At 43.2% G+C, this 13491-nt stretch overlaps 1 protein-coding gene across 1 annotated transcript; it reads left to right on the top strand.

Annotated features, from left to right (window-relative positions):
- Positions 1–5983: 5983 nt before the first annotated feature.
- On the top strand, positions 5984–6752 carry LOC119297625. The gene has a single exon (XM_037575345.1). The coding sequence runs from the start codon at positions 5984–5986 to the stop codon at positions 6641–6643; it is 660 nt and encodes a 219-aa protein (XP_037431242.1). The 3' UTR covers positions 6644–6752.
- Positions 6753–13491: the final 6739 nt, after the last annotated feature.

Genomic DNA, 13491 nt, shown 5'->3' on the forward strand with positions numbered 1-13491 from the left:
CCTCCCACCATCCACCTCGAAAGGGCCTACAGGGCAAAATATTCGAATGGGGGTTTCTAACTATGTATATAGTATCGGTATCTGTCTATTGGTTCGTTTTCTCTCTAAAGTTTGCTTATACAGTCAGATGTCAAGCTGCAAGAACAGCAACAAAATTATCCTACAATCTTTTCATTTTTCCATTGGATATACAAAATAGTCTAGTACCGTCTTATCCAACCGCCTAGGATGATTCTTGTTTGCATATACAGTTTGACTCCATCTTTATAAAATGAATTTCTAGCAAATAAATGGCCAACATGCCTTCAAGCCTTCGATTCCACTAATTGATGCTCATTTACATATTTTTCCGCCGATACTCATGTTGGTGCCTAATCACTCCACAGGCATTTTCTTCCGTGTATCACCTCTAATCTTTTTGTAATTCCAGATAATATTGATTGTATATCTTTTTTGTGGAAATATTGATTGTATATAGAGCATAAGATGTTAAGAAAAATATTTTTGGTTGTTATTTTTATATATTTCTAGTTGTTTATCTATTCATTGCATTAGATTAACGTTGGTGTTATGTGACGAGGACTAACACATCAAAATCAAGCATAAGATGTAATAGTCATTTATAGTTCAACTAATAATTAGTATGAGAACCACGAAATATTTGTGATATATCTAAATGCAACTACAATGATCTCTCCGTTGTGAACTTCTAAAATGCAAAGATCTACCAATTATGATCATTTTAGTAAGCTATGATCTAAGATATGTGATCTGTTTAGATACGATTGTGTAGATATAACCGAATCAATATCTTGAGCTAGTTTTATGAACATATAGTGTATGCGATCTATATTAATATGGCTATGTGGATATAATAGATGTGGCCCGTTTAGATACAGTTATGTTGATCTAACAGTTACGATCTTCCTGGGTATAATTTAAATCTAATGGATGTGACCATTTTAGTATATGTAGATCTAATAGGCATAATCGATTTAAGTATAACTATTTAGATCTAATGGTTGCAATCTACTAGAAATGGTTCACAAGATCGAGGTGACAATATTTGTTTGTCATTTCTAGTGTATTTGTCTATTCTCTTCTGTATAGTGTACACTATATCGAGGTGCATGAATGCTAGAAACCTTTCTTGAGATATTTAAATAATAAAACAATAGCAATTAAGTTGAAAATAGATGTACATGAGAGCACAACATCATCTATTTTTCTCCGGTGTTGCATTTTTATTTTTATTGATACTCACCATCAAACACTCATATATACTCTCTAACCAATTAGTGACTGCAGTAAGTTACAAAATAGTGCACTCTATAACTAATTGTTGCATTATTCAGACAATACATAATTAGACATGACATAAGTATACAACTTACATGAAGCAATGTTGATAGTAAAGAAATCTACCAAAATACAGGCTATTTATAAAAATGGTTCATCTACGAAACTGAGAAGTAATACCTTTGTCACATAATGGACATCAACCTATTTCAGAGAGAGGTCACATAGTGGACCGGATTTGCTTAAAAAATATTAAACAAGCGTATTGATTTCTTTATATCACTATATCCACCCTCACTGGTAAAAAAAATTGACGTTAACTACTCTTGCCTTCTCAAATAAGAATCATTGTAAAACAGAGTATCCTGCAGACTAGGAACAAAGATAGTGAAACTGGTCCACTCATACAATAAGATGTTAGCATTATGTTGAATTAGTTATAAATGATTAATTACTTAAGTTAAATGATCACATCATCGCAAGGTGCAAATATTTTACCGCACTTTAGATATTTTCAGGTGGTGACCACGTTCGGTTCTAGACTCCGGGATCCCCTAATTGAGCTACTTCCCGACCATATACTCTTGTTGCTGGCTCAGTTCTGGTTGTTGTCTTGATTCCAAGAATCAGGGATTTAGGAAATTGGGATCAGACTGGTCTGATTTTTTGTAATGTTAGATTGATACATAGATGAGCACAACATAGCAGATGCTAAACCTAAAAATGAAAAAAAAATAGTTTTATTCAATAATAATTAATCAACGAAGAGTTTAAGACTTAAACATGCATTGATGCCTATACTTTTGTTTAGCTTCGACTATATCTTTTCATCAATGAGGTGCCTTTTCATGGTGAAACTGGTTTAGTTATATCTCAAAAGGAAAATCGCATTAAGAACACTAACAACAAATGATTATCCGATGATATTTCAAGCACCATAAAGAAGGAGAAAACCTGGCAGCGTGCCCCCGAATAGCCTAGATAGTGTGGGTGCACTTTGTTTCTCTAATTTAGGTACTCCATCTGATCCATATTACTTGTTGCTGGTATGGATCGGAGGGAGAATAATAATGTTTTTATCCACTATCTATATCATATCACTAAACTCCATTTGATATCAAAAGCTTTATAAAGATGGTTTGAATTTTCCCATCTTGCAACATATATATGTTCTTACTAGTTTGTTGAATCCTGGAGTTCCATCTCAAGGCATGATAGAAAAAAAATATGGTAATGATTTTTACAGTTCAATTTTCATTGTCACCCACTCATAAAAAGGAGCAAGGTTTCATATTATCAGTCATGATCTCCCAAAACTTTCCTCTCCCCTAAAATCATAGCATCTGCTACCGATATTTCATTACCTCCGTTCCCATCACAATGTCCGTACTCCCATCCTACCACCAGGCGGTAGCAACAGCTCCGCCATCACCTGAAGCACAACGGATCGCAGCCTCCCCTCAGGCGGTTTCAACTACCCAACAAAATGGGATAATTTTCAACACTAACTTTCACCTTCCCCACTCACTACCTCTTCATCTATGGTGGAGCCAGTGCCCCCTTCCAACTACCCACCACAACAACGAGGATGAGACCGACCATGAAGCTACACCCAACCCGAGGTGTCGTTTTCCCATAGCCGCGCAGGAGGAGGGCTCTACGGCGCATAAGGAGGAGAGGGCCGCCCAATATAAAGTTTCCATGGGCTACCTTCCCCACATTGTTTGTATTTTGAAGGCTAAGTGTCTCGTGTATATGTAGGCTATTGATGGCTACAAATTAGTGCATTCTTTTTTTGTGAGGGTATGAATTAGTGCATCCAGAAATGAAAAAACTAATGCATTGCTTTATTGCTGAATAAAGTACATGTACTAAATTGAAGTAACATATATGTTTACTCGAGCCATATGTCTCCTGATGTAAGCTAGCCCAAATTCTGCTCGTATGTCAACCAAGCTGGAAAAATTGCTCGTGCTTAATTTATTTCTTGAGTGATCCTGAGTCGAAATGAAATACGAGTCAAGCTCAAGTGGTTGACGTGTATAGGGGTTTCTTCTTTTCACCCAATGAAATCATGCATCCATTTCATTAGGAGACCATTTTTTTCTCAGTCCCAATCGAGCCTTTTCCTTTCCTTCCAAGTTAAGCACACATTGACAAGCAATTTCTAAGTAGAGGACCGATCACCAAACCCCTCGGGTTAAGAATCACGAAACCAGCCGGCATATCCATGCACGACTTTAAAAGAAATATCTTGACGATACTTTTTTCTAGACCAGAATCTTGTCGATACTTTAACATGTTTTTTTTTTGAAAAGGAGGAATACCCCCGGCCTCTGCATCTGGATGATGCATACGGCCAACTTTATTGATTATAACACAAGATCTTACAAAGTCGTACAACAGTAAGACCAAAGCCACCATCTTCGCAACCTCTGTCGTTACTCCTATCTAACTGATGAAGGGGCGCTGATGGTCTGGGCCTAATACCAAACAGACCTCGCAGCCAAACCTAACATCTGAGACTTGAGGTCCCAACCAGGACTCCTTCCGGGTATGGGCACCCACCAGTCCGGCGTGCTCTTCAACCAGGCCCCCTGCCGGGTATGAGGCCGCCGCAGCCACGTACAATCAATCCATCTTCAGAGTTGTACTGTTGCATGAACCGTGCCAGGCCTCTCTGCCATCGACGCCACCACGACGCCAGACAGCGCCACCATTATGCGCTCGTCCATCATCACACGCCCACCGGCGATACCCCTACTGCTCCATGCCGCCGAGACTCGCCGTTGTCGACGTACCAGATGCCACGCCGCTCCTCCGACGCGAACACCAAAAACAGGAAACGCCCTAAAGATACAAGGGGCACTCTGCACAACATGAAAGCCGCAGCGAGCAGCTGCTGAAATCCAGCCGGCAGCCAAAGCCCCCACCTTCATGAGCCCACACCCGAATCCTAGCTCCCCAGGCAACGCCTCCAAGGAGGGGATGACGCCCATGGCGCCACCGCTGCCCAATCTAGACCGGATTTTGGGTTTTCACCCGGGAGAGGACCGGAGGTGACAAGAATAAGGACCACGACACCGCCTTCAGGAAGGATGCATCGCCCGAAGCCGACGCCGCTGTCGAGCCGAACCAGCCGGCCTAGGGTTTCCCCCGGTCCCAATCTGCACCACCATCCCCAGAAGCACCGGAACCAGCAGCATCCATCGGCCACAAGCGCAAAGGGGAAGGAGCGGGAAGGAGGGAGTAGCAGGCCTCCAAATCTGGCGAGGACGAAGGCCCCCAAACTGCCGCCGCCAAGCGCCCACTCCCCACCACCCGAGCGGTCGAGGACGCCGGGCAGAGTCCCCGCGCACACCGTTCAGAGCGCGAACGGCGGCGCCGAACCAGCGGGGGCCGCCGCCCCGTGGATCCAGATCTCCGCGAAGGGACGATGAAGGCCTCGCCGCCACCTTCCTCGGCAGCCGCGCGACGCATCGGCGGCTCCTCTAGTGGCGACGAGGAGGAGAGGAAGGGGGAGGGGGGGCAGCTAGCTAGTGTATCACGAGAATATGACAGCTAAAACACTACTTAAAAATGGGAGAGAATTTCACTTCCCGGCCTCTGCACCAACTAAGGATGCATACGACCATTTTAGTATGAGTACCAAGATAAACATGGTCCTCAGATATTTTTAAATGAGTATCAAGATATTTCTTGATGAGTGGTTTCACCACACACCTAACTTGATCCTCAATAAACGGGGAAAACCCCTGTGCATCACCTGTCAATTCTAGGAATTGAACTCGAGTCATTAGGCTGCACAACCGCATGCAACCACTTTAACATGTACTGCTGCAAAAACGATCGCCGGTCTCCTCCTCCATTCCCACGAAAATCCTGCCAATGTTGGACGTGTGCACCATCTTTTCATTTCTTCCAGGAAAGGAAGCACTTGTGTCACACCGCCGTTGTCATCACAAGTTTAACATGATCGACGCCATCAGAAAAGATTGCTGAAGCTCCACCCATGCATGCATCCATCACGCCATTGGTTCTGCGTTTGGACGGAGGAGAAGAATTACAAGAAGCTGTGGGCAAGACAATTAATAACCTTGGCGTCTGCGATTTAACTAAGTGAGACGCACACAGGAATTTGCTTTCGGCGTGTTGCAAATTCTCCGTGTGCGCGTACTTTACAATCTGGCATGAATCACAAGGAAACTGCCAAGAACAAAAGGGAGCCGGTTTGGTTCCCTTTGGGCATTCCGGCCAACCCATCATCAGCTACTACCACTTAATTAAAAGAGATACTGGAAACTCGGGGTCATAGAGAGCCAATCTACACCTTGGGGCATGTGTCTTTTCTAGCGTAAGTGGAATACTTTCTCCATTTCATTCCCCATTGCTAGCTTCTCTTCCATCTTTAGCTTGCTTTCCACTCCCAACATTCCCATAGTGCTAACTCCACATGCCAAAATTGTTTTCTATAGATCTTCCTTTTGTGCCTATGCTTGTTTTTCCAAGGTTGTGCTTTCATATGCTTTGGGAGAGCTAGAAAAGTTTGATTGTGACATGAGCAAAGTTTTACGCAGGCACTTGCATGCCGAGTTCCTGACTATAAAAGTATAAATACAACCTTGAAGACTCAGGAGAAGGCCCATGAATCTGAAACATCTTGCCTCATCTCAGTGGTCTGCTCATGCCAAGCTTGAGCTATCACAGAACCCTACTTGTTGTGTTTGATAGGCAGTTTGGCCACCTCTCAGCATCGAAGATGAAGATTGGCAAGGGCACGGAGCTTCTGAAGAAGGTGGCTGCGACGTGCAAGAACAAGACCAGCGTGCTGGCAGCCAGGCTCCTCGTCCTCGTGTCCCTCCGTCGCAGGTTGGCCACTGTCGGCGCCTTCTCCCACAGGATCCATGCGCTTGTGGCTGCCGCTGACCGGGAGAAAAGTGCCAGGGTGGACTGCCACAAGGCTCTCGTGGTGCGCAGGGTCCGGAAGACGCCAGCGATCCCTGGTGGTGAGATTGTTGTTAATATCTCTCATCAACTGGCACTGTTTGATCCAGAGGATGATGGTGATGGTGGCTGCACTGATCGGACACTACACACCATCTTCAATGACGATGACAACAACTGTTGTTACACCGAAGATTGTGAGGTGGGCGACGATGAAGATGATGGTCATGTGCTACTCGATGAGTGTGATGAAGACGTCGATGACCAACCGCCGGTCATAGATGTAATCCGGAACAACCGAGAGGCACAGGGTTTAGAGTTCAGCATTGACAACGAAATTGATCAGGCTGCTGACATGTTCATCACAAGGTTCCAGAAGCGGATGAATCAGAGCTTCTAGTGATCTTGTTAGCTCATATCTATTTGTTTGTATGACAAAATCTGAAGTGTACGTATACTGAGTTATTGGTTGCTAATAGAGGTACGGTAGATGGTGGGTGTGAACTAGACTTGTATACCGTATTTAGATAGGGAGAAAAGGAGATGGACATATGCTGTCTGCCAGAGAATAGACATTATTTTTCTAGCACACACAATTGAGTTTTCTTTGGGAGAAATATAGCAACGTATGCTAGTGAAACAACACAAGCTAGAGCAGATGTTTACCAAAACTATCAAAGTAATCTGTGCATTTGCGCCTCTATTTTTTGGTATATATATAACATGGTTTCGAAAGACTACAATTAGTAATTTGGACCATTATTTCATATGAATATGCTTGTACAAAATTACAAATGCTATTATAATGAGAACATCCATGTATAATAAAATAATAATCTTAATATATATTTAGGTGAGTAATCTATATATACTTCCGCAAATTATAGCCCCCACACTTTTCTTAATATATGCACTTAAATGTTGTATGGTTATTTTAATACTCCCTCTGTAAAGAAATATAAGAGTGTCTAGATCACTAGTAATGTAAACGCTCTTCATATACACGCGCATACACTCACCCATATGAACGCACATACGCACATCCTATCTCTATGAGCACCTCCAAAAGACTGAGCCAACATATCATCTTGAAATTTACGAAGTCACTGTAGGCACCTTGTCGTCGATGGGAACGTCTCCTCCCACTGAATGCGCATCGTCGGAAATCCTGAAATAAATCCAGGAATAAATACACTAGTAGAAAACAGGGCTTTGGTCCAGGCCGGGTCAGCCCATTAGTTCCGGTTCAGTCCAGAACTTGGACCAATGTGGGCATTGGTCCCGGTTCGTGAGCCCAGGGGGCCAGCCAGGCCACGTGGGCCATTGGTCCCGGTTCATCTGGACCTTTTGGTCCCGGTTGGTGGGATGAACCGGGACCAATGGGCCTCGCTCCTGGCCCACCACCATTGGTCCCGGTTGGTGGCTTGAACCGGGACCAAAGGCTCCCCTTTGGTCCCGGCTCATGTCACCAACCGGGACCAATGAGGTGCCTATATATACCCCTCGCGAGCAGAGCACCCCAGTGCTCTGTTTTTCTCTGGCCGAGGGTGAGAGGGCTTGGTGGTGCTCTAGCTCACCTCCTATGCACAAGGTGTTCGATGGAATGCCCGAGCCACACTACTTAAGCTTTCTCCTCTCCAAGCTCGACCTCCAAACTCCATTTTCCATAATATTTGTCTAGGTTTAGCGGTCCTTCACGCCCCGTCTCCGTCTTCACCGCCATCGATCACCCGCGCCGAGCTCATCGCCGGCACCACCATGGTGAGTCTCTTGTTCTCATCTTCTTTCTGAAAGGAAAAATATTCTTACTTGTATGTTTACATAGATACTTGTATTATTTTCTTACTTTTATTATTGCATCTTATATAGTGCGATGGTTTTGGTATCCGCCCCCATCGGCCCTCGTCCTGTCTATGATTCGGTTGTGGTATATATATTATCTTTATAACTATTGGTTCATTTATTGTTTGTGAAAATTATGCCAACCAACGTGATATAGATTTTATTTATGTAGGATGTATGTGAATCGGAAATGCCAACCGACCCTATTGTCGAGGTTAAATTTAGTTGAAGAAGAAAACAATTTGTTGAAGGAAAAAATAAAAAAAATTGAGGAGGAGAAGATGATATTGGAGTTGCATGTTGCGGATGTCGTCGATGATCACAAGATCAAGATGGATGCAATGCGCTTGAAGATTAGAAAGATTAGAAAATATGCCATTCATACCAAGGCTTGCTATCATTATGCCATTGGATCAATTGTTACCTTGGTTGCGATTATGATCGCATTTGTTTTCGCATTCAAATGTTTTACATAGTTTCAATGTATGGTTTAATTAATTAGATGCTCTGGAGAGCTATATGTTGTTAGATGAGAACTATGTATGCACTTTGGTTTTAATGTGATGATGAACTTCTATTAATTTGGACACTTAATTTTATATAATGCACGCAGATGAACCGGCAATGGATGTACGGTGACAGACACACCTGCGAGTACATTAAGGGTGTGCATGAGTTTCTCGATGCGGCTGAGGCAAACAAGCAGAATGGTTTTATGTGTTGTCCATGCACTGAATGTGGGAATACGAGGTCTTACTCTAACCGGAAAATCCTTCACTCCCACTTGCTTTACAAGGGTTTCATGTCACACTATAATGTTTGGACGAGGCACGGAGAGATAGGGGTTATGATGGAAGACGGCGAAGAAGAAGAGTACGATGACAACTCTGTGCCCCCTGAATACGGTGATGCTGCAACGGGGGGAGCTGGTGAAGATCAAGAGGAACCAGACGATGTGCCCAATGATGCTGCAATGGGTGAAGCTGCTGAAGATCAAGAGGAACCAGACGATGTGCCCGATGATGATGATCTCCGCCGGGTCATTGTCGATGCAAGGACGCAGTGCGAAAGTCAAAAGGAGAAGCTGAAGTTCGATCGCATGTTAGAGGATCACAAAAAAGGGTTATACCCCAATTGCGAAGATGGCAACACAAAGCTCGGTACCATACTGGAATTGCTGAAGTGGAAGGCAGAGAATGCTGTGGCTGACAAAGGATTTGAGAAGCTACTAAAAATATTGAAAAAGAAGCTTCCAAAGGATAACGAATTGCCCGACAGTACATCGCAGCAAAGAAGGTCGTATGCCCTCTAGGATTGGAGGTGGAGAAGATACATGCATGCCCTAATGACTGCATCCTCTACCGTGGTGCATACAAGGATCTGAACGCATGCCCGGTATGCGGTGCATTGCGGTATAAGATCAGACGAGATGACCCTGATGATGTTGACGGCGAGCCCCCAGGAAGAGGGTTCCTGCGAAGGTGATGTGGTATGCTCCTATAATACCACGGTTGAAACGTCTGTTCAGAAACGAAGAGCATGCCAAGTTGATGCGATGGCACAGTGAGAACCGAAAGAAAGATGGGAAGTTGAGAGCACCCGCTAACGGGTCGCAGTGGAGAAAAATCGAGAGAAAGTACTGGGATGAGTTTGCAAAGGACCCAAGGAATGTATGGTTTGCTTTAAGCGCGGATGGCATTAATCCTTTCGGGGAGCAGAGCAGCAATCACAGCACCTGGCCCGTGAATCTATGTATGTATAACCTTCCTCCTTGGATGTGCATGAAGTGGAAGTTCATTATGATGCCAGTTCTCATCCAAGGCCCTAAGCAACCCGGCAACGAAATTGATGTGTACCTAAGGCCATTAGTTGAAGAACTTTTACAGCTGTGGAATGGAAACAGTGTACGTACATGGGATGAGCACAGACAGGAGGAATTTAACCTTAAGGCGTTGCTGTTCGTGACCATCAACGATTGGCCCGATCTCAGTAATCTTTCAGGACAGACAAACAAAGGATACCACACATGCACGCACTGTTTAGATGACACTGAAAGTATATACCTGGACAAATGCAGGAAGAATGTGTACCTGGGCCATCGTCGATTTCTTCCGACCAACCATCAATGTCGAAAGAAAGGCAAGCATTTCAAAGGCGAGGCAGATCACCGGAAGAAGCCCGCCATGCGTACCGGTGATCACGTACTTGCTATGGTCAATGATTTACACTACGTAATCTTTGGAAAGGGTCCCGGTGGACTAGCTGTTCCGAATGACGCTGAGGGACACGCACCCATGTGGAAGAAAAAATCTATATTTTGGGACCTACCCTACTAGAAAGACCTAGAGGTCCGCTCTTCAATCGACGTGATGCACGTGATGAAAAACCTTTGCGTGAACCTGCTAGGCTTCTTGGGCGTGTATGGGAATACAAAAGATACACCTGAGGCACGGGAGGACGTGCAACGTTTGCACAAAAAAGATGGCATGCCTCTGAAGCAGTATAAAGGTCCTGCCAGCTACGCTCTTACGAAAGAAGAGAAAGAAATCTTCTTTGAATGCCTGCTCAGTATGAAGGTCACGACTGGCTTCTCGACGAATATAAAGGAAATAATAAATATGCCAGAGAAAAAGTTTCAGAACCTAAAGTCTCATAACTGCCTCGTGATTATGACGCAACTGCTTCCGGTTGCATTGAGGGGGCTTCTACCGGAAAACGTCCGATTAACCATTGTGAAGCTATGTGCATTCCTCAATGCAATCTCTCAGAAGGTGATCGATCCAGAAATCGTACCAAGGCTAAGGAGTGATGTAGCGCAATGTCTTGTCAGTTTCGAGCTGGTGTTCCCACCATCCTTCTTCAATATCATGACGCACATCCTAGTTCATCTAGTCGATGAGATTGTCATCCTGGGGCCCGTATTTCTACACAATATGTTCCCCTTTGAGAGGTTTCTGGGAGTCCTAAAGAAATATGTCCGTAACCGCGCTAGGCTAGAAGGAAGCATCTCCATGGGCCATCAAAACAGAGGATGTCATCGGGTTTTGTGTTGACTTCATTCCTGGCCTTAAGAAGACAGGTCTCCCTAAATCACGGTATGAGGGGAGACTGACTGGAAAAGACATTCTTGGAAGAGACTCAATAATATGCAGGGACGGATATTCTTGGTCTCAAGCACACTATACAGTTCTACAGAACTCTACCTTGGTGACCCCGTATGTCGATGAACACAAGAACAGTCTGCGCTCCAAACACCCGGAGCAGTGCGACGACTGGATTACATGTGAACACATCAGGACTTTCAGCAGTTGGATGGAAACACGTCGTAGAGGTGACAACACTATTTGTGATGAGTTGTACTTGTTGTCCAGGGGATCATCTTTGACTGTATTGACTTACAAAGGATACGAGATAAATGGGAATACATTTTACACGATCGCCCAAGATCAAAAGAGCACCAACCAAAACAGCGGTGTCCGCTTTGATGCAGCAACCGAGAGCGGAAAGGACGCATATTATGGTTACATAGTGGACATATGGGAACTTGACTACGGACCTGATTTTAAGGTCCCTTTGTTTAAGTGCAAATGGGTTAATCTGTCAGGCGGCAGGGTACAGGTAGACCCATAGTACGGAATGACAACAGTGGATCTGAAAAATCTAGGGTACACTGACGAACCGTTCGTCCTAGCCAATGATGTGGCACAGGTTATCTATATGAAGGACATGTCTACCAAACCGAGAAAAAGAAAAGATAAGGAAGCGAATACATCATACGATGAGCCAAAGCGCCACATAGTTCTTTCAGGAAAAAGGGACATCCTGGGAGTGGACGGCAAGACAGACATGTCTGAAGATTATGGAAAGTTTCATGAAATTCCTCCCTTCAATGTCAAGGCTGACCCAAGCATCCTGATAAACAATGAAGATTATCCATGGTTACGGCGCAATAAGCAAATGACACAAGCGAAGAAAAAGTGAAAACTTTCTCCCGCAACTATTATGATGATACCATGCCAACTTTGTAACACACGAACATCCTACCATTGTCCGTTTTGTATATGCACATGCTATGTGGGTGAAATTATGATACCATGCCAACTTTCAACTTTTTTAGAGTTCATTTTAAATGCTTTCATGTCTTATGGTTCGGCCCTCGTAATACCATGACCATTAGTCCCTGGCCCATGCCAACTTTCAACTTTCAACTTTCTAAAACTAATGGCACTAACAGAAAGTTTATAATTTTGCTCCTCGCCCCTGGCCCATGACCATTAGTCCCGGTTTGTGCCACAAACCGGGACTAAAGGGTTGGTCCTCGTTGCGGGCAGAGTTCAGTCCCACCTCGCCAACCGAAGGGGGCTCACACCGGTTTATAAGCCCTTCCCTCTCTGCCTTGTTGAGCTCCTCTCAAAGTGAAAATAGATGCCCTAATAGAGAAAAGTTTAACCTAAATTCATAGTGAATTTCTCTGAAATTCATAGAAATTTACTAGGAATTTAGGTTGAATTTTCTCTATAAGCGCATCTATTCTCATTTTTTTAGTAAGTTAATCACAAACTTGTGATTCAAACAATTTTCAAAGAATTCAAATTTTAACTATTCCAATTTGAAAACTAATGGCACTAACAGAAAGTTTATAATTTTTCTAAAACTAATGGCACTAATAGAAAGTTTATAATTTTGCTAACCTAAAAGCAAACAGAATTAAAAATTAAAGCAAAAAATAAAAGAAAATAAATAATGCAAAAAACAAATCAAAAAAACAGGAAAAAAACTATTTTTATAGTAAAGTTAATCACAAAATAAAATGGCACTAATAGAAAGTTTATAATTTTTCTAAAACTAAAAGCAAAAAGAATAAAAAATAAAGCAAAAAAAGAAAATAAATAATGCAGAAAACAAAACAAAAAAACTGGAAAAAAATAGCAACAATAAGTATTTTGTTGTAAGTAGAAACAAAATAAAATAAATAAAGCAACAAAGAAAACAAAAAAAACAAAAAAAGTGTTTTGAAATTTGAAAACTAATGGCATTAACAAAAAGTTTATAATTTTTCTAAAACTAAAAGCATAAAGAATTAAAAAATAAAGCAAAAAACAAAAGAAAATAAATTAAATAAAGCAACAAAAAAAACAAAAAAATGCCACCTACTGGGCCCTCACGGCCTGAATACGACTAGAAACCCATCAAAGGGCCAGGATTCAGGCCCACAGGAGGCCCAGTAGGCCCACAGGCATAGCAGTGACAATTAGGCCCGTAAGCCTGCAATGGAGAGAAGCTCGACAGGGGTGCGGCAATGGGGCTTATAAACCACTGCGCACCCCTCTTAACTAGTGTGGTGGGACTAAACTTTCGATGCAGCAGCCGCACAAGGCCTTTGGTCCCGGATGGTGGCACCAACCG

This window comes from Triticum dicoccoides, chromosome 5A (assembly GCF_002162155.2).
Source record: "Triticum dicoccoides isolate Atlit2015 ecotype Zavitan chromosome 5A, WEW_v2.0, whole genome shotgun sequence".
Lineage (NCBI taxonomy): Eukaryota > Viridiplantae > Streptophyta > Magnoliopsida > Poales > Poaceae > Triticum > Triticum dicoccoides.

Coding starts and splice junctions, on each gene's coding strand:
- LOC119297625 (XM_037575345.1), top strand. CDS start 5,984: ATGCCAAGCTTGAGCTATCACAGAACCCTACTTGTTGTGTTTGATAGG.